The sequence below is a fragment of the Panthera leo genome, chromosome A1 (assembly GCF_018350215.1).
Source record: "Panthera leo isolate Ple1 chromosome A1, P.leo_Ple1_pat1.1, whole genome shotgun sequence".
In the NCBI taxonomy this organism is placed as follows: Eukaryota; Metazoa; Chordata; class Mammalia; order Carnivora; family Felidae; genus Panthera; species Panthera leo.
The window spans coordinates 238,746,964-238,767,254 of record NC_056679.1 but is presented as its reverse complement, the minus strand read 5'-3'; the positions used below and the strand labels follow the sequence as shown (position 1 = coordinate 238,767,254).

General features: G+C 43.8%; 1 protein-coding gene across 2 annotated transcripts in view; it reads left to right on the top strand.

Annotated features, from left to right (window-relative positions):
- Positions 1-20,291, top strand: part of SDHA (succinate dehydrogenase complex flavoprotein subunit A) — a 29,684-nt gene that overhangs the window by 709 nt on the left and 8,684 nt on the right. The window contains exons 2-11 of one of the 2 annotated variants that reach the window (XM_042954101.1): positions 6,350-6,436; positions 7,663-7,824; positions 10,020-10,163; positions 10,447-10,611; positions 11,490-11,638; positions 12,292-12,416; positions 14,648-14,816; positions 15,461-15,656; positions 16,471-16,642; positions 19,408-19,526. In XM_042954101.1, the coding sequence (XP_042810035.1) occupies positions 6,350-6,436; positions 7,663-7,824; positions 10,020-10,163; positions 10,447-10,611; positions 11,490-11,638; positions 12,292-12,416; positions 14,648-14,816; positions 15,461-15,656; positions 16,471-16,642; positions 19,408-19,526 (1,488 nt within the window). Of the gene's footprint in view, positions 1-6,346; positions 6,437-7,662; positions 7,825-10,019; positions 10,164-10,446; positions 10,612-11,489; positions 11,639-12,291; positions 12,417-14,647; positions 14,817-15,460; positions 15,657-16,470; positions 16,643-19,407; positions 19,527-20,291 lie in introns of both variants that reach the window. The other variant, XM_042954092.1, reaches the window with a different exon arrangement.

The following is a 20,291-nucleotide window of genomic DNA, read 5'->3' as shown; positions in this document are numbered from 1 at the left end:
GAAGACCCGTGTTTCACACCGGGATCTGGCAACTTTTGGACCTTCATCTTGGGTTTTGTGTGGTGGCCTTTTGCGCACATTAGAAAACCAGGCGAAGAACGTCAGCGCTCTGACCGCAGACCACGTTCGGGCGACGGCGCCCGGAAGTCTGATTTCCCGTGCGTTGTCTGCCCGGACTCCGGTCAGTCGTGGATGGCCGTCAGGGTTGTGCCTTCTGGAGCCCTTGCTTACCGGATTGTGTCAGATGTACTCCTTACACTTACGTCTTCAGGATCTACCTTTTCAGGTTTCATTTCAGCACTCTAAACTTGGAGGGGTTGTTGTTTGGGTTCTTTTATATGATCCGCCTGCCCACCTACTTAGTAATGTAATTACAGAGTGAAAATCCCAGTGGGAACCGAGGCATTCAGCAGTATCGACTGGAGTTATGCCTGTAATTACACCTGCAATTTTCTCCATTTTGAAATACAGACACTAAAAATTAAGTTGAATGTGAGAAGGTTAACTCCGCCATCCTGCCAATGCCAGGGAACGTTTTCAGTGCTTTCTCGTGCTGCTGTGGTTGATGCTTCCTGAGCAGAGGTCCCCGCTCTCCACACCCCACCCATCTAGGGCTCTGAGTCCACAAGCTGGATGGGCAGTGGGGTATTCTTCGCAAACCTGAGCAGACTTCTTAGTGCCTCCTGCTTGTTAAGTGCAGTGGCCAGTAACTGGCGGTGCCGGGAGAAGAGCCAAACGTGTGTGTGCCCGGTCACCCCAGCGTTCTTGTGCAGACTGAGACCCCTCCAGTCTGTGGAACTCCCTAGACCACCTCCCTGCCCTTTGTTTATGACCTTGTTGTCCTTTATGTAAACTGGACTAGAATTCTAGCTCTGAGCTCTTAGCTGCAAGTGAGAAAGAGATTCTGAGCACCACTGGTCAGAGTGTGTAAACCTGTACTTTTGTATTGGCTTGATTGGAAGTTATCTTGGTTGAATCAACTATTAGCTGCCAGCATTTACCCTTCTTTTTATCTTGATGAAGATAGCTTTTCCTGTGGAAATTAATTCTGCCCCCAAGCAATATATGTAGTGGAATTTAGGATTGGCAAAAACAAAAGCGTCAACTTAGAACAACAACAACAACAAAATGTATGATCACCAACTGAGAAATGTGCACGGAGAGTAGATGATGAGGGTAATTTGAAGAAAATCCACAGAGAATTTTTCTGGATTTCATTTTGTTCAATTCTCTGGTGTTTCCAAGGCAGTTTATATTTACAGCTGCTTTCAAGTTGCAAAATCATCAAACCTATTTTGCGTTGGTTTCATTTTTAGTTATCTTAATGCACTGACATAATTTGCAGACTGTTCTGGTGTATTGAAAGGAAAAGTAAAAGCAAGGTCCTTAAATAGTTGCTGGTTAATTGCTTCAGATGAGATTTTTCAAATTCTTTAACATGGATATCCAAAGTACTGTTCTAGAGTCAGTTTCTTTTCTTTGAATGTATTGTTTTGAATTGGGTTTAATGATGTATCTAGAATTACACTATTTAGGCCACTGTGGTAACCTTTTTTGTTTTCCTTTTTGGGGGAATTATACGGCTGTGGCATTCATTTCTGCATTCTGTGGGATGTTTTTCCTGGTTCACTGGAAAAATTGTGGCTTGGTTTTGATATGTAATCTGGATATGCATCTTATTTTGGAGTCCCAGAGATTTTTCCTAAGGCTCCTTACCTAGGGGGAGTGTACTGAATCTGGTGCCAGCCAGGCAGACCAGAGTTCAGACCCTGGATAGACTCCATTTCTCTTTCAGGAGGGTTCTGTGAGGTAGCCTGTGACGCCCTGGTGTGGTGATCATTCTAGCCAGGACCTACACCTACAGCCTGTGCTCGATAATCTTGTGAATTGTATTCTAAGCATCCCTGTTTTAAAAACCTTTAAACTTCTAATGAAAATAATTACACATAGTTATAAAAAAAAAAAACTCAAGGAATACAGAGGCTTTATAAATGAAAAGGATTGAGACCCTCTCCTAACCTCAGACCTGTTCCCCAGTGAAATCACTTCTGAATTGTTTCTGTTACTGGCCGCTGCTGTTTACCTCCATGTCTCTAGCTAATGTGCAGGCTTATTTTCATCCATTTTGGACTTTGACTTGTGGCTCTGAATGAGGACTCAGTTACCTTAAACCATCTTCCCCCATCCTCAGTTCTTCCCATGGCCTTCCAAGGCGCTTTCAGAGCCTTTATGGGCTGCTTTTTTTTATTATACAGATTGTACTTACAAATAGTTTCTTGTCTGCAATTCGTAGGTGAATGCTATCAGATGGGGACCCGTACTTCGCTAGATTAAGGTTTTCAATATCTCTGCCCTTCTCTTCAGTTTTCTCCCTTTTACCATTTAAGTCATTCACTTGTGCTTTCATGTCATTAAAAGCTCTGTTTCTTTTAATTCTGCCTCCAAGGCAGATTTCCTCACGCTTCTTTACGTTTCCCTGTTGGAAAATGTTTGATAGTTTTACTTCAAAAAATGTTAGTTTTATTTATAGACAAATTGGGTTAATTTTGGGCTCTCCAGATTCTAAAATTGCTCCTCAAATCCGATTTAGATAAAAAGCTAGTATTCTATTTTCCACAGGGAGATAGTATGACAATTTGTTAAAGATTTCATTATAACAGCTGCCAGTGTTTGAGATGGCCGTGTGTGTCTATCTTTATTTAACGTGAGCATCCTAGAAAGAAGAAATAAATACTTAGGGAATCTCACTGTTACTATTTTACTTTTTTACAGTTCAACTTAAGCAGGTAAGTTTAATGATCAGAACAAAAATGGGATCGATTAGGAAAAACTATATAAAAGACGCTTTACAGTATAATATGTCCTTTTCATGTTGATTATTTTTATAGGATTTAATATGTGATTAATCTTCAGTTTTCTGAATTAAAATTGTGCAGGTGGCCATAAAATCTGGAAACATAGACAAATATACATAATAAATAGTTGACTCATATTCCAACAAATGTTCAATGAATGTGCTGTTCCTCATTAGCATTTCATACTTTAACAAGTTATGCAAAACTGCACGTGCACCAAAGCACTGTTTCCTTCAATCCTCGTACATCCACCTACAACGAATCGCCTGAGGGGATTTGTGTGTCTCACTTTCACTGAATAAACTTGTGCCTTTAGCACACCCAAGATGTAATTAAGGAAGAAGTGTCTGTCATCTGTGTTTCTGGATTGTGTGGTCCTGTTTTTGGTTTTGTTTGTTTTTAAGTTTCACCTACTATAAGTCTTAAAAACATTTTTGACCATTCGTATTATACCAAGAAAAAAGATGAATACTAAATACGAGCTAATGGAAAAACAAAAATTCATTTGTTTTACCTTTCTATTCCACATCACAACATTTTACTGAAAATGAAGGGATTTTTAATCTATAGATAAAAGACTCTAAATGGTACTTAGGTTGTTTTACAAGTTTGATTTTAAAATCGTTTAGAATTCACAATGGGTCTTACACACAATGATTTCAATAAATCAGGCACTCCAGAGCACAATTGGAGGTGTAACAATTATGTGATGACTTCTTAACAGTCCAAGGAGATAAAGACCTTTTTTTCAAATATGGAAAGAAATTAATCTTTCTGCAATATTAACCCCTAAAAGCTATCTTCCTTTATAGACTACAATATTATTGTCAATTTCATATACTTTTATTTTTTTTAATCTTATTTTTAATGTTTGTTTTATTTTTGAGAGATACAGTGCGAACGGGGGAGGGACAGAGAGAGAGGGAGGCACAGAATCCTAAGCAGGCTCCAGGCTCTGAGCTGTCAGCACAGAGCCCGACACAGGGCTTGAACCCATGAACCCGTGATATCATGACCTGAGCCGAAGTCAGATGCTTATCTGACTGAGCCACCCGGGCACCCCCATATACTTTTAAAAAGAACTCCCAGAGGAAGAAATTTCTGGAGGCTTTCCCAAATATATACAGCTACTTTTTCTGTCATGCTTACAACATCTGCAAAGTACGGAATGTTCAAATGCAGATTCTTATGATCAAGGGGCTCCATAATTGCCTCCTCCATATACTCTTTGAGGTCAGTCACTTTCATAACTATTCCTGTAATAGGATCAATCTCTCCATGTACTGTCACCACAACTTTGTAATTGTGCATGTGGCCATTTGGATTGTTGGAATTCCCAAACAATTTCAAGTTTTCTTCATTACTCAGAGATGTGCCGTGGAGCCAGTGGGTCGCTCTGAGGGAGATGAGGTGGGACAGTTGCGTGGTGTTCTTGGCTTGCCTTCCCACTTGGTTGGTGGTGGGGCTGGGACAGCCTCTCTGTTTCTATTTTGATTTCAGTTTGGTATTGTAAAATGTACTGTTCTTTTTTGGAACTATTGCCTTTATCTTGTACTTTATTAAAATTTCATGAACATTTGTATTTTGCTGACTTGGTTCTTTGTTAAGATGTGATTTTTACCATTTAAAAATTATACTAAAGCAGAAGAATATTCTTTTTAAGTTTTTAAATTCGTTTACTGGACAAAAAGTTGACTTATGTCAATAAAAACAAAAGTACTTAGGGGCGCTTGGGTGGCTTAGTCGGTTAAGCATCTGACTTTAGCCCACATCATGGTCTTGTGGTCCATGAGTTCGAGCCCTGTGTTGGGTTCTGTGCTGACAGCTAAGAGCCTGGAGTCTGCTTCAGATTCTGTGTCTCCCTCTCTCTCTGCCCCTCCCTGGCTTGTGCTCTCTCTTTCTCAAAAATAAATAAACATTAAAAAATACATATATACTTAAAGTTGAAATTGGAGAATTCAAGAATATTGCATTTATCAGTTCAGATCTACTTAGAAATTCAGGAAACTTCTTTGTAATTGGAACTGTTAGCATAAAGTCAACTATTTGTGGCAGGCATCATTTGGTCTCAGTGCTTAAGAAAGTCTAAAAAAATATTTTTAAGTTATTCTTGAGAGAGAGAGAGAGAGAGAGAGGTGGGGAGGGGCAGAGAGAGAGAGGGAGAGAGTGAGCATCCCAAGCAAGCTCTGCACTGTCAGCACAGAGCCCAGATGCAGGCCTAGAACTCATGAGCTGTGAGATCATGACCTGAGCCAAAACCAAGAGTCAGTTGCTTAACTGACTGAGCCACTCAGGTGCCCCTAAATGCTAAAGAAAGTCTAGAGGTTGGAGCCACCTGCTCCATTTGCTCCATTTGCAAGCGGCCAAGCCCTCCAGCCTGGCCTGAGGCCATTAATCCTCAGAGAAAGTCCTTCTGTTCAAAACCACTCCGAGTTCATTTTGTATTTTGCCAAATTCTCCTCCCTGAATTCTCCACTTGTTTGTCCTACAGAATAGTTTTTTTTACCCCACAGAATAAATAGCGTCTCTTCCAAACTGCAGAATACTCGAAGACATCTCTCATATCCCCTTTGTCGTTGTTAAACATACTTAATTCCTAAAACTGTTCATGAAATTGCTAAGACTTCATTTTATCAGTAGCCCTCTAAAACGCAGTCAGTAGAACAGAAAGACGTGCCTTATAAGTTGGTTTTCATATAAAGAAGATGGCCTCTCAGGCTGGGCTGTGATTTCATTAATACCAATTATCTTGAGTAAATGTTCATAGGGTGGAACATTTAAGCCAACACTGGGAGAGTTGTAGAGATTAGCCAGGGAATGGCCAGGGACGAGTGTTCAGACAGGGAACAGCACCCTGGAGTATGACAGAGGAGAGGGGATGTGGCTACAGCCCAGCGCAGGTGTGGAGAGTGGTGAAGCAGGAGCATCTCTAGGCCTGGAGTCTTCACATTCACAGTGAAGGGTTGGTTGGTCCCACTGGTACCCAGTGTCGGGGTAAGCAGTAGAGCCTCTTGTAAAAGATGGATCTCCCAATACACTGTCCCAGGCCTTTTCCAGTGAACCACAAAACCTTGCAGACGTGTGGTGCTATAGTGTGAAGAGGGTCATGATGGGTCCAGTAAAAGTGCTTCATTGTAAACTACCACTTTCACAAAATAGATGGGTTTCCCATTGTCCACTAAAAACCATAAATTAAGAAATTAACGTGACATTGTGTCCTTTTCATTTCCTGCTGAGTCTGTGCGTGTCCTGCTTGGAGACAAGCTTCATCTAGAAGAGCTTTTCTTGGAGTGCCAACTCCTTGCCACTTGGGCCTGCCCTGGGTCCTTAGTCCGCTTCTACCCTGCAGGGTTACATAGAGGACCCCAGGTGAGCTGTCTAGGTGAAGGAGCAGCTGGATGCATAAAAAGGTTGATGACTTGGGAAATTTTGGTGATTTGTTATTCTTTTAAGACACTTAAGTGCTCTCCATCTCTCCATCTCTGTCTCAGCAGTGGCCCGCGACATGGCAGGCAGGCACCTGCGGTTTTCACTTCACTATTGATGGGAATAAGAGGTCTTCAGCTAAAGTTTCAGATTCAGTAAGTTTACAACTTTTTGTTCCCTTATAAATGATATGCTTGTCTTAGAGGAATAATGATCTATGCCAGTCTTCAATATATTGGAGTAATACACAGGTCTTATTTAAAGGAAAACATTCTGGTTCCAATAATGCTCTAATTATTTTTAGTGTATAGCACTTAACTGTAGTACAAATGTAAGCATAGTTACTAACATTTTTTGCTTATAGTTCTTAAGTATCTATAAACCAGATTAAAATTTAAAGCAGCAAAATAATAAAATACCAGTGACCGCTGAACATTATTCATTGTGACAGATGACATAGGACCCTGAAGCCACTTGTGTGTAGGCTCTTGGCGTTTACTGGGTCTGTTCTGTCCTCTGCTGAAGGCACTAAAATTTGTTTACAAATTCTTTTCTCACAAGCTCACAATAGTTACTGAATACTAGTTGGCACCTTCTCAGTCCAACACAAACATGGTCCTGAAACAGGGTGGTGGTCCTCAGTGCTGAGGCAGTTGCCCAGATGAATCGGAATGTGCCTACCTAATTAAAACAACATATTGGGGCACCTGGGCGGCTCAGTCGGTTAAGCATCCGACTTCAGCTCAGTTCATGATCTCGCGGTTTGGGAGTTGGAGCCCCGCATCAGGCTCTGTGCTGACAGCTTTCGATTCTGGGTCTCCCTCTCTCTGTCCCTCCCCTGCTTGCACTCTGTCTCTCTCTCCTTCGAGAAATAAATAAACATTAAAAAAAAAAATTAACCTTTTCTTGAGAAACTTGCTGACCACAGGAGGAGAATCATGATCTATATACTGCATTATGAGCTTAGATTCACACAAGCATGTGTATGAATATATGGCTGTCAACGGAAAAAGATGAACAGAAAGGATAATGGAGTAGGAAAGCCGTATTTAGAACTAATATTTTGATTTGTGTCGTTGCTTTCCTTTTCTTCCACGGTTCCCTGCTTTGAGGCTGTACCTCTTGTTTTCAACATTTCACTTCATGGTGGGTGTCCCAGGTGCTAGGATGCATGCTCCCTCTTCGTCGGGTCTGTGTTTCGGTCCTGTCGGTGTGGGGTGTGCCAGCCGCACACTCTGGGTCCTGGCACAGGGGGAGGCCCCTCTGCTGTGGTTGCTCTTTCAAAGCTTCTTCCATTTTGTCTGAGCTCTTGCACTGCACCCACCGTCCCAATGTGTGGCATAGGTAAATGGGTGGTTGACAGGTGAATTGTTCTTTCCAGATTTCTACGCAATACCCGGTAGTGGACCATGAATTTGATGCGGTGGTGGTAGGCGCTGGAGGGGCAGGCTTGCGAGCTGCGTTTGGCCTTTCCGAGGCAGGGTTTAACACGGCCTGCGTCACAAAGCTCTTTCCTACGAGATCACACACCGTCGCAGCCCAGGTAAGAGAAAGGGGCCCCCTTAATGGTTTTGGCGCCTGCACAGCAGTGCTCAGTCTTCTGCCACAGGCCTTCTCGCTGCACGCCAGCCATGTTCCTGTCTCTTTCTGCTCCTTGCACCCACCTGGCTTACTCGCCTTGGGAGTGTGTTCCCACACTGCCTCCACCCCCACTGCCAGAGTCCCTCCTGGGGCCTCTTATCGCTCTGCCGCTCCAGTCACACTCAGGTCTTCTCTGAGCACCCACCTAATCCTCTGGCCCCCATCATAGTTTGTCTTCACTGTACTTTCCCAATCTAAAATGAGCCTATCTCTGGACTGATTCTCTTGGCCCTGCTGCATCCTTGGCGTGGGCCTCGTTAAGTATGATGATGATGAGCTTTGCTGGTGGCATGAATGTGCAGGACAGAAGAACATTGGCCTTTAAATGCTCAAAATTTAGGGAAGAGGATAAAAGTCAGATGAAAAAGAACACAGTGATTTTATAATTTTGTTTTCTTTCCTGGCACACTGTAGGTGGTACGCAGGTTGTATACAGGTAGTATTCCAAAACTGGAATGAATTGAACTGTTTTTTCCAGTATTTGGAACATATTTCCTCATAGAGATAGCAGAGTGTGGGGTAACTTTCCAGGAACCAGTAAAAGCCACCCTAAATACTGTTGTAGCCTGTATTCAGTATGCAGCAACATTCTTCAGGCACTTAGCTACACAGATACTTTGTTCTAAAACTATGTGTTATAAACTGAAAAATAAATAATACATACTTTTGAAGATTACATTGTGTCTGAAAGGAAAAATGGATGTAAACATAAGTCTAAATAATGAGAAATAATAGTATATTCAGATAGTGCAATATTAAAACAATAAAAAGTAAGAAATGGATAGCTTAACTTGAATGCTGGTTGGAGAAAGTAAGGTTTAATTGGGGGGATAAGACAGGTGGGGACTGGGCAAGTCTAAAGTGTACTCCTGGCGGAGGGGGGCACATGGCTGGCTCAGTCAGTAGAGCGTGCAACTCTTGATCTCAGAGTCGTGAATTAGAGCCCTGGGTTGGGTATAGAGATTGCTTTTTATTTTTCTTTGAGTAGGCTCTGTGCCCAGCATGAAGCCCAGCATGGGGCTTGAACTCTTGACCCTGAGATCAAGACCTGAGCTGAGATCAAGTTGGACACTCAACCGACTGAGCCACTGAGGCGCCCTGAGATTACTTTAGAAAAACAAAATTGTATTTCTTGGGACTCCTGGAAGACCAGCTGTCTGTGGCCCTGATTCTTACTAATAGTAGCAATAAAATAATAGCATGGACATGTGCACTGGGCCAAGTATTTAGTGTTGTTTTAAACTAGGTTTCTCTCTTCTGCTACTACTCTGGTACTTAACAGTTTTTACTAGGACTGTGTTTGGGTTTACAATCGGTGGGGTCGGAGAAGGAGGAGGAAATAACTTGTGACTTTTGCTGCTTGTCTTGTTAGGGTTCCTGGCTTTGTGCTGGTGACTCTTTTCTTGATAACTGAAACATAATGGGAAACTGAGGCACAGCAGCACCAAGCGGGGAAAGAATTCCTGCATGGGTCTGCTTGACTCAGAAGCTTGATTGAGGAACATTTGCAAAAAAGAGGGAAGTCAGAAAATGTGCCTTTTCTTCTCAAAAAGAGATGAGTTATCCGGTTTTAAGTTGGGGAGGAAAAGTGTGAGTGTTACATTTGTCCCTGTACTGCCCTTTTCTGTGACTCTGAGAGACAGACACGGTAGAGAATGTGACTCTGAGTTTAGAGTTTATTCCTTGACAGTAAGTACTTCTTTAACACATGTCCATAAATGCCACTGGGAACATTTTGTCATAGAATTATCCCAGATAGATTTGCTCAGTGCCTTTTATGTGCCAGGTTTGGAGGTGACGAGCATTGCACATAAAACCTCACTTAACCCTCCAGATGGCTCTCAAGTTCAGCTTCATGTCCCTTCATGGGTAAGGGCACTGAGGCTGAGGGAGGTAAGATTTGGCATCTGTCATGCCTCTCCCTGCTCAGGACGGTCCTGTAACCAACCGGACTGCAGTCAGGTCCCTCACATGCCGTTGTTGTCAAAATTAGTTGGCTTTCTCTGAATCCAGTTTTGGGCAGTGGGTGGAAGGGGGATGGGCCTGGAAGGTCCAGGGTTCCCTTTCGTAGCCTGTAAGTCTGCCCTGTGTTTACAGGGAGGGATCAATGCTGCTCTGGGGAACATGGAGGAGGACAACTGGAGGTGGCACTTCTACGACACTGTGAAAGGCTCCGACTGGCTGGGGGACCAGGATGCCATCCACTACATGACAGAGCAGGCCCCTGCTTCCGTGGTAGAGGTACTGTCCCTGCATGGTCTGTTTCTGGTAGAAAAGAGAGGTCGAGGCAAATGTGGTCAGCCTAAGGAATGGTAACAAGTTGATGTAACAAGGGAAATCTTTCCTATCATTAACCATTCAGTTCATTTAATAACAAAGTTTTTCTCTTTTCCTGAAGTGTTGAAATTTTCATAGAACGTATTGGTTTGGGTTTACAGGTTTATGTTGAAATTGTTTAGTGTAAATTAGCAATGAATATCCCGATTCCTTCAAGGTACTAGGTGTTTGTTTTCATATTTCACAGCTGGAGAATTATGGCATGCCATTCAGCAGAACTGAAGATGGGAGGATCTACCAGCGTGCTTTTGGTGGACAGAGCCTCAAGTTTGGGAAAGGCGGGCAGGCCCATCGGTGCTGCTGTGTGGCTGACCGCACTGGCCACTCGCTGCTGCACACGTTGTATGGAAGGGTGAGGCCACCCTGGGTGCATGGGGTGACAGGACATGGTCTGGTTAGGCCAGGCATGTGGTGATGAGCTGGAAACAGGCCACTCTGGGACAGGTCAGAAGGTCAGCATGTCAGCCCTGGGGTTGCTTAATAAACAGCAGACTAACATGGCAGGATGTATATTTGTTAATTATTAATTTGAAAGTGTCTTTTTTAGAAAATTAAATTGATCTGCCATACTGAAAGTATAAGAACAGAGCAAGTATTTTAGGACTCAGCACCTCTGAGTTCCTGAACTAATTGATTTAATACTTAAGTGTTCAAACTGGACTAAGGTTTGGGGGACAGTAGTTACTAGATAATCAGGGCCTACTTTGGCATAGCCAAGTAATCAATATTTGGAATCACTCTGATTCATAATAATCAGTATTCTGAATTCTTGCTCTCAAATGGGGACAGATTCTTGATTTGCAAATGTTAGGACCCTGGTGGCAGCTTCGGCTGAGTGCATTGACACATGTGTGCCTGGATCTGCCCATCCTGCAGTATACTGTGTCATGTTGGGGAGCTGGTGGTTTTGTGAGAGCCCTTCATGTTTACTGAGCAGCTACAGCATCTTCTCTGACATGCATGACATGTGTATGTCCTTGTTACGGTCTGATCTGATCATACACCTGAGAGCAGGGTACCTTTCGTGTTGATCCACAACAGCATCAGCACTATGGTTGATGCAAGTAAAGTCTGTGGCTTCTTTTGCAACCCAGGGTTTACCCTGTCCATTTGTTACACACCACATCAGAGCCCTGAACTTGTTCATATGAGCAGTATTGCTGAAATGTTAGTTTCACACCCTAAATGCAATTGAAACTGTGGGATTCTTTTTTCTTTCATGTTTTTTAGTCTCTGCGATATGATACCAGCTATTTTGTAGAGTATTTTGCCTTGGATCTCCTGATGGAAAATGGAGAATGTCGTGGTGTTATTGCGCTGTGCATAGAAGACGGGTCCATCCATCGCATAAGAGCAAAGAACACTGTTGTAGCTACTGGGTAGGAGTGTAACTTGTATTTAGTTTTTCTGTAGGAAAGTTGGGTCTCTGAGTTTCTTTTAAAAAAAAAAAAATGGAGGCAGTGACCTAACCCAGGAGCATAATAAACTTTGCCAGTCTCAGTTCCATGTCTCCAAAGGGGACAATCATAGCATCTGCCTCAGGTGGGTGAGGAAGTATCTGTCTTCAGCTTGCACCTGAGAGGACCCTTGAGGAAACGGGTCTGGAGAGTCACGTGACACTTCCTGGCTTAACCTGTCTTTTGCTTTAGTGGACACTGTGTTTATACTGATTTCTGGTGTAGATAAGTGCTGTTTGTTCACACGATGAAACTAAATTACATTTCTTACATTGTCAGTCCGTTATTTTAACCCTTTACAAGAGTGAGTCCATAAAAAGCAAAAATTTCAGCATTAAAGCAGCACACGCTTCTCAGGGAGGTCGTTCAGATAGCATGAAAGTGCCTTGAAGTATAAACGAGAGTGCCTCCTCCGTCTCCCAGGCTCCTGCCCCAGTTGCCCAGGGTAGCGCATGCAGACAGCACCTGTCACAGTGCTGCGGGCTGCTCTGTCCACTCTGGTGCCACTAGAAAGGCGATCCTGACGGGACACCATGTGTCACTGCTTTCTCTCTGCTGGCCCGTCTGTTTTCCAGAGGCTACGGGCGCACCTACTTCAGCTGCACATCTGCCCACACCAGCACCGGTGACGGCACCGCCATGGTCACCAGGGCAGGCCTTCCCTGCCAGGACTTGGAGTTCGTTCAGTTTCACCCCACAGGTAGGACGGGACCACTTTCATGGGGTCAGGACTCTCATACCTCTCGATGCCCCTCTGTAGTCCCACACACTAGCACATTCTCAGAGCCCAGCTTGTCATTTGCTCAAGAAAGTTTTTTCCATTTCTCCCAAGGCAGTTTAGGCCACCACCTTGCCTTGGCGATACCTGCTCCAGTCGTAAAGCTGGAGCTTTATGTAAAGACTGTTCAGTGTCCCTCCCCCCAACTCGATTGTCAGCTCCCGGAGGTGGGGACAGGTGATGCAGTTCACAGTGCCTGGCACATAGTAGGACCTCATCAGTGTTTCCTGAGTGAATGTCCCAAGAGCTGTTGATCAGAGTTGTGGCATGGGCAGATTCCAGTGTTACAGGGAAAACATCAGGCTGTCCAGTAGAGTATAAAGTCGGGACGAGCTATGGCAGATGCGGCCCCCTGAGATGTTAATGACTATGGTGCCAGTTGTGGGCACATTGAGCTCATCTTGCGTCCTCAGACAGTTGAGTGTGCAAATGTGGAGTTCAGACGGGAGGTCTAGGCTGCAGGTGCAGAATTGAGAGAGTTCGTTATTCAGATCTGAATTGGAGAGAGAGATCTGCCTCTTGGGACAGGCAAGTCTCATTCTGGACTTTGTTTCTAGTTGCTTTTCTGACCTGTCAACTGAGGGGACACCACACTTTGTGGAAGTAGCCTCCCACCATGCTAAAGAACCAGACCTGGGTTTTCTCTTTGCTCTGTCAGTATATTTTTTCTGATCCCTGGCAGGTATAAAAAGTAAAAAATGTTTTAGGTAGTTTTTTAATACTGGTTTTGGGGGTTTTTGTTTTGTTTTAAAGTTTACTTCTTTATTTTGAGAGAGAATATGCGAGCGGGAGAGGAACAGAGAGACCAGGAGAGAGAATCCCAAGCAGGCTCCGTCCTGTCAGCATGGAACCTGACTTGGGGCTCTGTCTCCCAAACTGTGAGATCATGACCTGAGCCAAAATCAAGAGTCAAAACACAATTGACTGAGCCACCCAGGTGCTCCAGGAAATTCTTGTTTTGTTTTTTGGTTTTTTTTTTTCTTTTAAAAGTTTGTTTATTTTTGAGAGAAAGAGACAGTGTGAGCAGGGGAGGGGCACCGAGAGAGACACAGAATCCGAAGCAGGCTCCAGGCCCTGAGCTGTCAGCACAGAGCCTGGCTGGGGCTCGACCTCACCAACAGTGAGGTCATGACCTGAACTGAAGTCAGATGCTTAACCAACTGAGCCACTCAGGTGCCCCTGCTTTCTTGTTCTTAAAGCAAGAAAACTCTTCTGGTGTGGTAATGACAGTTTTAACTTTCAGGTGACATTGACATAGGTGTTTGTCTCCTTGTTAAAATTCAGGTGCTTGGCATTCCTTATTGAAGGGACAGGGAGATTAAGGGCACAGACCTGCCTAGTTGCCAGGTGTGCATTTGGCTCTGCCTTCCCAGCTGCAGAACACTGACAAGTTCCTAGGCTATCATCGCTTTCTCTGAAAATAGGGATATTTCCTGGGGTTGTTACAAAACTTAGAGTTGTATACAGCAAGTACAGTACAAGTATGAACGGTGGTAATTATTGCTGTTGTTAACCAGTTTTTATTTTTTTTTAAGTTTTTATTTTTATTTATTTTCAAGAGACAGAGAGAGACAGAGCATGAGTGGGGGAGGGGCAGAGAGAGGGAGACACAGAATCCAAAGCAGGCTCCAGGCTCTGAGCTGTCGGCACAGAGCCCGATGCGGGGCTTGAACCCATAGACTGTGAGATCATGACCTGAGCCAAAGTCGGACACTCAACCGACTAAGCCACCCAGTCGCCCCATTAACCAATTTTTAGATACGAATTTTCCAAGCTGGTTTTTCTTACCTAGTCACAATTTCATGCTATAAAAGAACATTCTACAATTATAACAAAACCTGAGATGTTTAACTCATGCTTGGTTGTGCTGAAAGTTGAAAAGCTGTTGGAATTGGAATATTCAGCCAAGCTGTGTTGTTCCTACATTAGCTGCCCTTTCTCCTCACTGCTGCTTCATTGGTGCTTTTTGTTGTCAAACGTCCTACTATTCCTTACTTAACCTGTCCTTTGTCTTATTCTGTTGTGAGCATCATGCCCCTTGCATACCCTTTTCCTTTCCACCCCCAGAAATGTATTGGAAAAAAATTTGCATTTGAAATATTGACCTAGCAATTGTTAGGTTATAATCATCTAATTAACTGGGTTCTTTGCAGGTATATATGGTGCCGGTTGTCTCATTACAGAAGGGTGCCGTGGAGAGGGAGGCATTCTCATTAACAGTCAAGGCGAAAGATTCATGGAGCGATATGCCCCGGTTGCAAAGGACCTGGCATCCAGAGACGTCGTGTCTCGGTCCATGACTCTGGAAATACGTGAAGGAAGGTCTGTGTCATTCTATCCAAAGGTGTCTGAGTGCACACACACACACACACATGCACACCCTCCTTTCTCTTTGGTGGCTGCTATTCATGTCTACATGTGCACATGGGCTTGTGTGGCTTCTGTGTGAGTTTTAGCAACTCACCTACCCCACCCAACTCTGCGTAGGCTACCTCTCCTCCCCTTCGATGGGCCTTCGATGCTGTTTGGGGACCCACATGCGTTCGAGACCTTCACTGTGCAGGCTCTTGAGTGCCAGTGCTGCCTTACGATGGTGATCTTTCTTGTATCTTTGATGTTATAACTTCTAGAGATTTTATATTTGGAGTGTTTGCATTAAAAGGACTTTCTAATGCATTTACCAAGGAAAACAGCTAATTGTGACTTCCTAAGACTAGAGTATGAACTCAGTGAGGGCTGGAAGTCTGTCCATGTTCTGGCTGTGTCCTACCACATTCAGTCTACCCTGTCACAGAGCAGGTGCTCAGAGGAGATGCTGTCACAGAGCAGGTGCTCAGAGATGTGAAGAATGGATGGCCACAAGTGAAGGGAAATTTTGTACAGCATTAAAAAATGTGAAACTCATAGTCTCACATTTTCTATAATTGCCGTTTTTTGCCTCACACCGTGATGTCCTTTTCCACCAGAGGCTGTGGCCCTGAAAAAGATCACGTCTACCTGCAGTTGCACCACCTACCCCCAGAGCAGCTGGCCATACGGCTGCCTGGCATTTCAGAGACGGCCATGATCTTCGCAGGTGTAGATGTCACCAAGGAGCCCATCCCCGTCCTTCCCACCGTGCATTATAACATGGGAGGCATTCCCACCAACTACAAGGGGCAGGTGACCAAACCAAGACCCTTCCACAGTGGGAAAGAGGGCGGGAATGATACAGGTGCCCTTGCGAGCTCAGAGAAGACCGATGTTTTCCTCAGAAGGCACTGTGTTGTTGTACAGGCTGCACTTCCCTTGAGTAGATGCTGCCAGAGGGCAGGGGGCTCGGCCACCTTTCAGCTTTCACTTTTCACTCCATAGTGATGAGTAGTTACTGATAACTTACTGATCCCTCCATAGTAGACAGTCATAGATGTAATATCATTGTTTTTCCCAGCTTATAATTTATTTTACCGTATGATCTCTTGTTAACTTTTACTGCAGCCTTGTAAATTGTATTCTCTTTACAACAAGTACCTTCGAGGGGTTTGTAGTTCACCCAGAGCTTTTTGGTTCTTGACTTTTTTGGCCTGTCCTTAGGCGAGGTGACTGGAGATTACGTTCATAGATGAGTAATAGGCTGGAAGCATCTGAGTTACAACTCAAGTCTGCCCTACTCCCTTCCCTTCATTCGAATCCAGAGTCAGAGTGAGGGAGTAGGGGATCAGTTAGAGGTGGTGAGTGAGGTTTCTCGTGAGCAGTAGGTGTGGGATTAAAATCACAGGTGCTGCCACATGGGATCCTTTGATCTCTCTTGGCCTGGGGTGGCTGAGTGTCTGGGTGCAGAGGGCAGAGACTGGACTGACACAGAGAGTTCCCTGTAGGTGAGAGCAGATCTGGCCTTCACCTGCCCTCCTCCCTCTGCCCCTGCATGCAGACACCCCACCGCAGGAAGCAGTCCTGTGCAGACTTTGCTCCTAAGTCTTCAGTCTTCCTTCCACAGGTTCTGAGGCATGTGAATGGCCAGGATCAGATCGTGCCCGGCCTGTATGCCTGTGGGGAGGCTGCCTGCGCCTCCGTGCATGGTGCCAACCGTCTTGGAGCAAACTCACTCTTGGATCTGGTTGTCTTTGGTCGGGCGTGTGCCCTGAGTATCGCGGAGTCCTGCAGACCCGGTATGTGTTTCTCCAGGCTGTTTCAGGAGGCAAGAGGTTGCCATGTCTTGATTTGTAATTGGAAATTTGTTTAGTGATCATGAAGGGGGTAGTCTCTTTTTATCCCCTATAAGTGAGGAAACAGAGCAATCAGAAATTTATATGGTGATAGACTTGAGACTAGACACAGGTTGGGTGAGGGTCTTAACAATTAAGAAGGTAACCTGGTTTTGGTCAGATTCTGTCCTATAGTCCTTGTGCTCTGCTTAGAAAAGTCATTGTTAGGGAGTTATTTTAAGGGGAGGTTTATCACATAGTTGCTTGCTCAATATAAATTACTTATTTGTAGTAAAATATTTTAAACAGGTATGACGATAGAGTAGTTTTCAGTACTTATGGAAAAGTAATTTAGATTCTAAAAACAAAATATAAATACCCTATTAAAGCAGAAAGGGAGGACGTAATGTACACAAAACAGAGGATTGGGTCATATCCGTCCCTGCATTGATACAGTGGATTCAAGTCAGTGATTGCGTTCTTCTGTTAAAATAATCTGCTGAGGAAAAAATGCCATGTGCTAGAAGGGTGAGTCCCACTGTGAACAGGACACTTACTGTCGCTTTGACATTCAGAGGGTCTTCATGTAGATTGTGTTGGCCCATTTGCTCAGAACAACATGTGAGGGGAAGTCACTGTTTCCAAGGGAAGTGTCGTGGGATCCCCAGGCCTCTGCTCTTCTCGTTACGCTTCATTGACGGTGACTATTTAGTATCAGTTGTGCTATTTTTATTGTACAAAAGCTTTTCGTATGGACTTTTAAGTTGGTGAAAATCTTACTATCCCATTAGTTAAACACAGCCCTTAGTATACCATGCCGTGCTCCCCTTTACGTCTGCAGTTAGCAGATATATGTAAGGAGAAGGACAGTTGTATTTTCAGACACCCTCTCCCTTGCTCTGACTACAAGTCCAGGCTGTGAAGGGCGGATGTGGGGCCCTGTCCCAGTGTTTGCTGCAGAGGCAGGAGTTGAACCCACCTGGTCTGATACCAAATCTAATGCTCATTTCACTATAGCAGTGAAGCCTGAAATCAGATCTCAGAGGAAAGCAGAAAATTCGAGGTTTCTTTTCTTTGAAAAAGAGAAAAAGGAAGTTTTGTAAGAATATCTTTACTTTCGGGGCATCTCACTCTGATCCCAGGGTCATGGGATTGAGCCCCACATTAGGGGCTTGGAACCTGCTCAGGATTCTCTCCCTCTGCTCCTTTGCTCACACACGCACTCATTCTCTCTCTCTCTCTCTCTCTCTCTCTCTCTCTCACTCTCTCAAAAAAAAAAAACAAATTTTTTTTTTAATATTGTTAGAAAAGATGAATATCTTGTACTTTTATATCTGAAGGATCAGTATACAGTTTTAAAAAGTTTTTTAAACTTAGCAGTAAAAAGGAACAAATTACTCCTACATGCAACAACACAAATGCATTTCAAAACATATGAGGTTGTGTGACCCAAGCTTAAAAGGCTATATACATACACCTAACTTTATTTACATAACATCTTGGAGGAGACAGAACTAGGGAATAACGCGGCTTGGTGGTTGCCGTCCTGCTCATGGTGGAGCTTGTGTGACTCTGTGAGGCAAAATGTGCAAAACTCTACACCAAAAATGATAATTCTACTTTAACTTTTAAAAACAAAAAAAAAGGAAGAGCATCACTATATTTTCCCAAATATGAATATTTTAAACATTAAAATGTTTAAACCTTAATCTGGATCCTATTATGATGGTTACAGGAATCCATACCATGTGTCAACATTTGTAGAACTATGCACCTAAAGAAAAATAATTTTGGTAAATGATCACTTTTTAAAAACGTTAAAAACAAAAACAGAAGAAACCACAACCAGGGGCACCTGGGTGGGTCAGTCAGTTCTGTCCAACTTCGGCTCAGGTCATGATATAACAGTTTGTGGGTTCGAGCCCCGTGTCAGGCTCTGTGCTGACAGCCCAGAGCCTGGAGCCTGCTTCGGATTCTGTGTCTCCCCCGCCCCACTCCGCTTGTACTCTGTGTCTCTCAAAAATGAATAAACATTATAAAAAAAAGAAGAAGAAGAAACTGTAACCAGCCTAAAATTGGGGCATGTCACATGAGAGACCATTGCCCTGGCCCCTTGCAGAGAGCAGCTGTGAGCAGCCCAACTTTACCTGCAAACCTTTGTTTCCTGTTTTTCATACCTTCTGCCCCTTTTACCTCTTGAAAAAAATACATTTCAAAACATGTTACCCCCCCCCCCCAAAAAAAAAAACCTTTAAAAAATCTTCAAAACATTTATCTTTATTTTTTAGAAAAGCAAGAAGAGCAAATCTTGAGGTTTGGGTAAGCAGATATAAGGGTCTGAATCAGCAAGAGACTTTTAAACGTGCCAGACCAGGTCCTCCCTCATCTTTGAATGAGGACCACGTCGTGGTGGGGGTGGGTGGTGGTGGCAGAATTGTTGGAAACTGCTCACTACCTGAAGGTGCCAGTTCTCCCTTCTGTAGAGTAATACTGCAAGGTGTCTTTGCATAAATCTAATTTTTAAGCTTAAGAATAGTTTCTGTTTTGTTCAAAGATTTCTTACTGGATACCTCCTCCTTGCCAGAAATTTTGTCTTTATATGTTTATGGCCCCAAGTCAATATGTGGTGCTTCAGTTAAAGGGTGGCTTGGGTGGAACATTCGCTCAGGTTATGGGTACATTTTCCAAAAGCCATTAAATTCTAGCTTTTTGTTTGTGTATTTTTTAAGGAGATAAAGTTCCTCCAATTAAACCAAATGCTGGAGAAGAGTCTGTCATGAATCTTGATAAGTTGAGGTTTGCTGATGGAACCCTAAGAACATCAGAACTACGACTCAACATGCAGAAGGTAAGCACCTGTGCTCTGAAGTGAGCAGGCCATTGTGTCCACAGTCCTGTGCCAGGCCCGGGTTGAGTAGCAAGAGGACACGTTGCACACAGAAGGCCGCAGGTAGCAGCCCAGGGCGGAAACTACAACTTCTACATCCCACCGTGCTTGTATGTGGCTCCTCAGACCCTCTCTTCTGTTGTGTGTATGTCACAGCCTGAAGGGGGAGAGAGAGTGGAAGGTCCAAGAAGGTCCCAGCTGGGAACTTCCTTATACCAGGCTTCCTGAAAGCCCAGCACATCTCATTCCCAAGAAGTTAATCCTATCATCACACCCAGCTTCTAGCAACTCTGGGAAATGTCTTTAAACTGGGGCCATTGTATCCCCTAAATAAAGTCAGGAAGAGTGGAGAGTGTGGGTTTTGGGGGGAAATGGTAATCTGTGCACTAGTTGTCGTCACAGTATTTATCTTCTAGATCAGCATGTCTGATGGGATGTTCTCTGAGGATGGGAACATGTGTCTTTGACCACATGTGACTGTGCAGCATGTGAAATGTGGCTAGTGTGACTAAAGAACTGAGCTTTATTCAGTTTCAATTTAATATAAATCGCTACACATGGTTACTGCATTGGATAACGCAGGGTTAGATCAATAAAAGTAGTATGTAAAACAGCTAGGGATCCATCAGGTTCTTCGACTACAGAGATCCTTGGTCCATAAGTAAGATCTCTGTCCACTTGAAATTATTTGTAAGAATTTGTGGAGGCATTTTCCAAAAAGAAGCC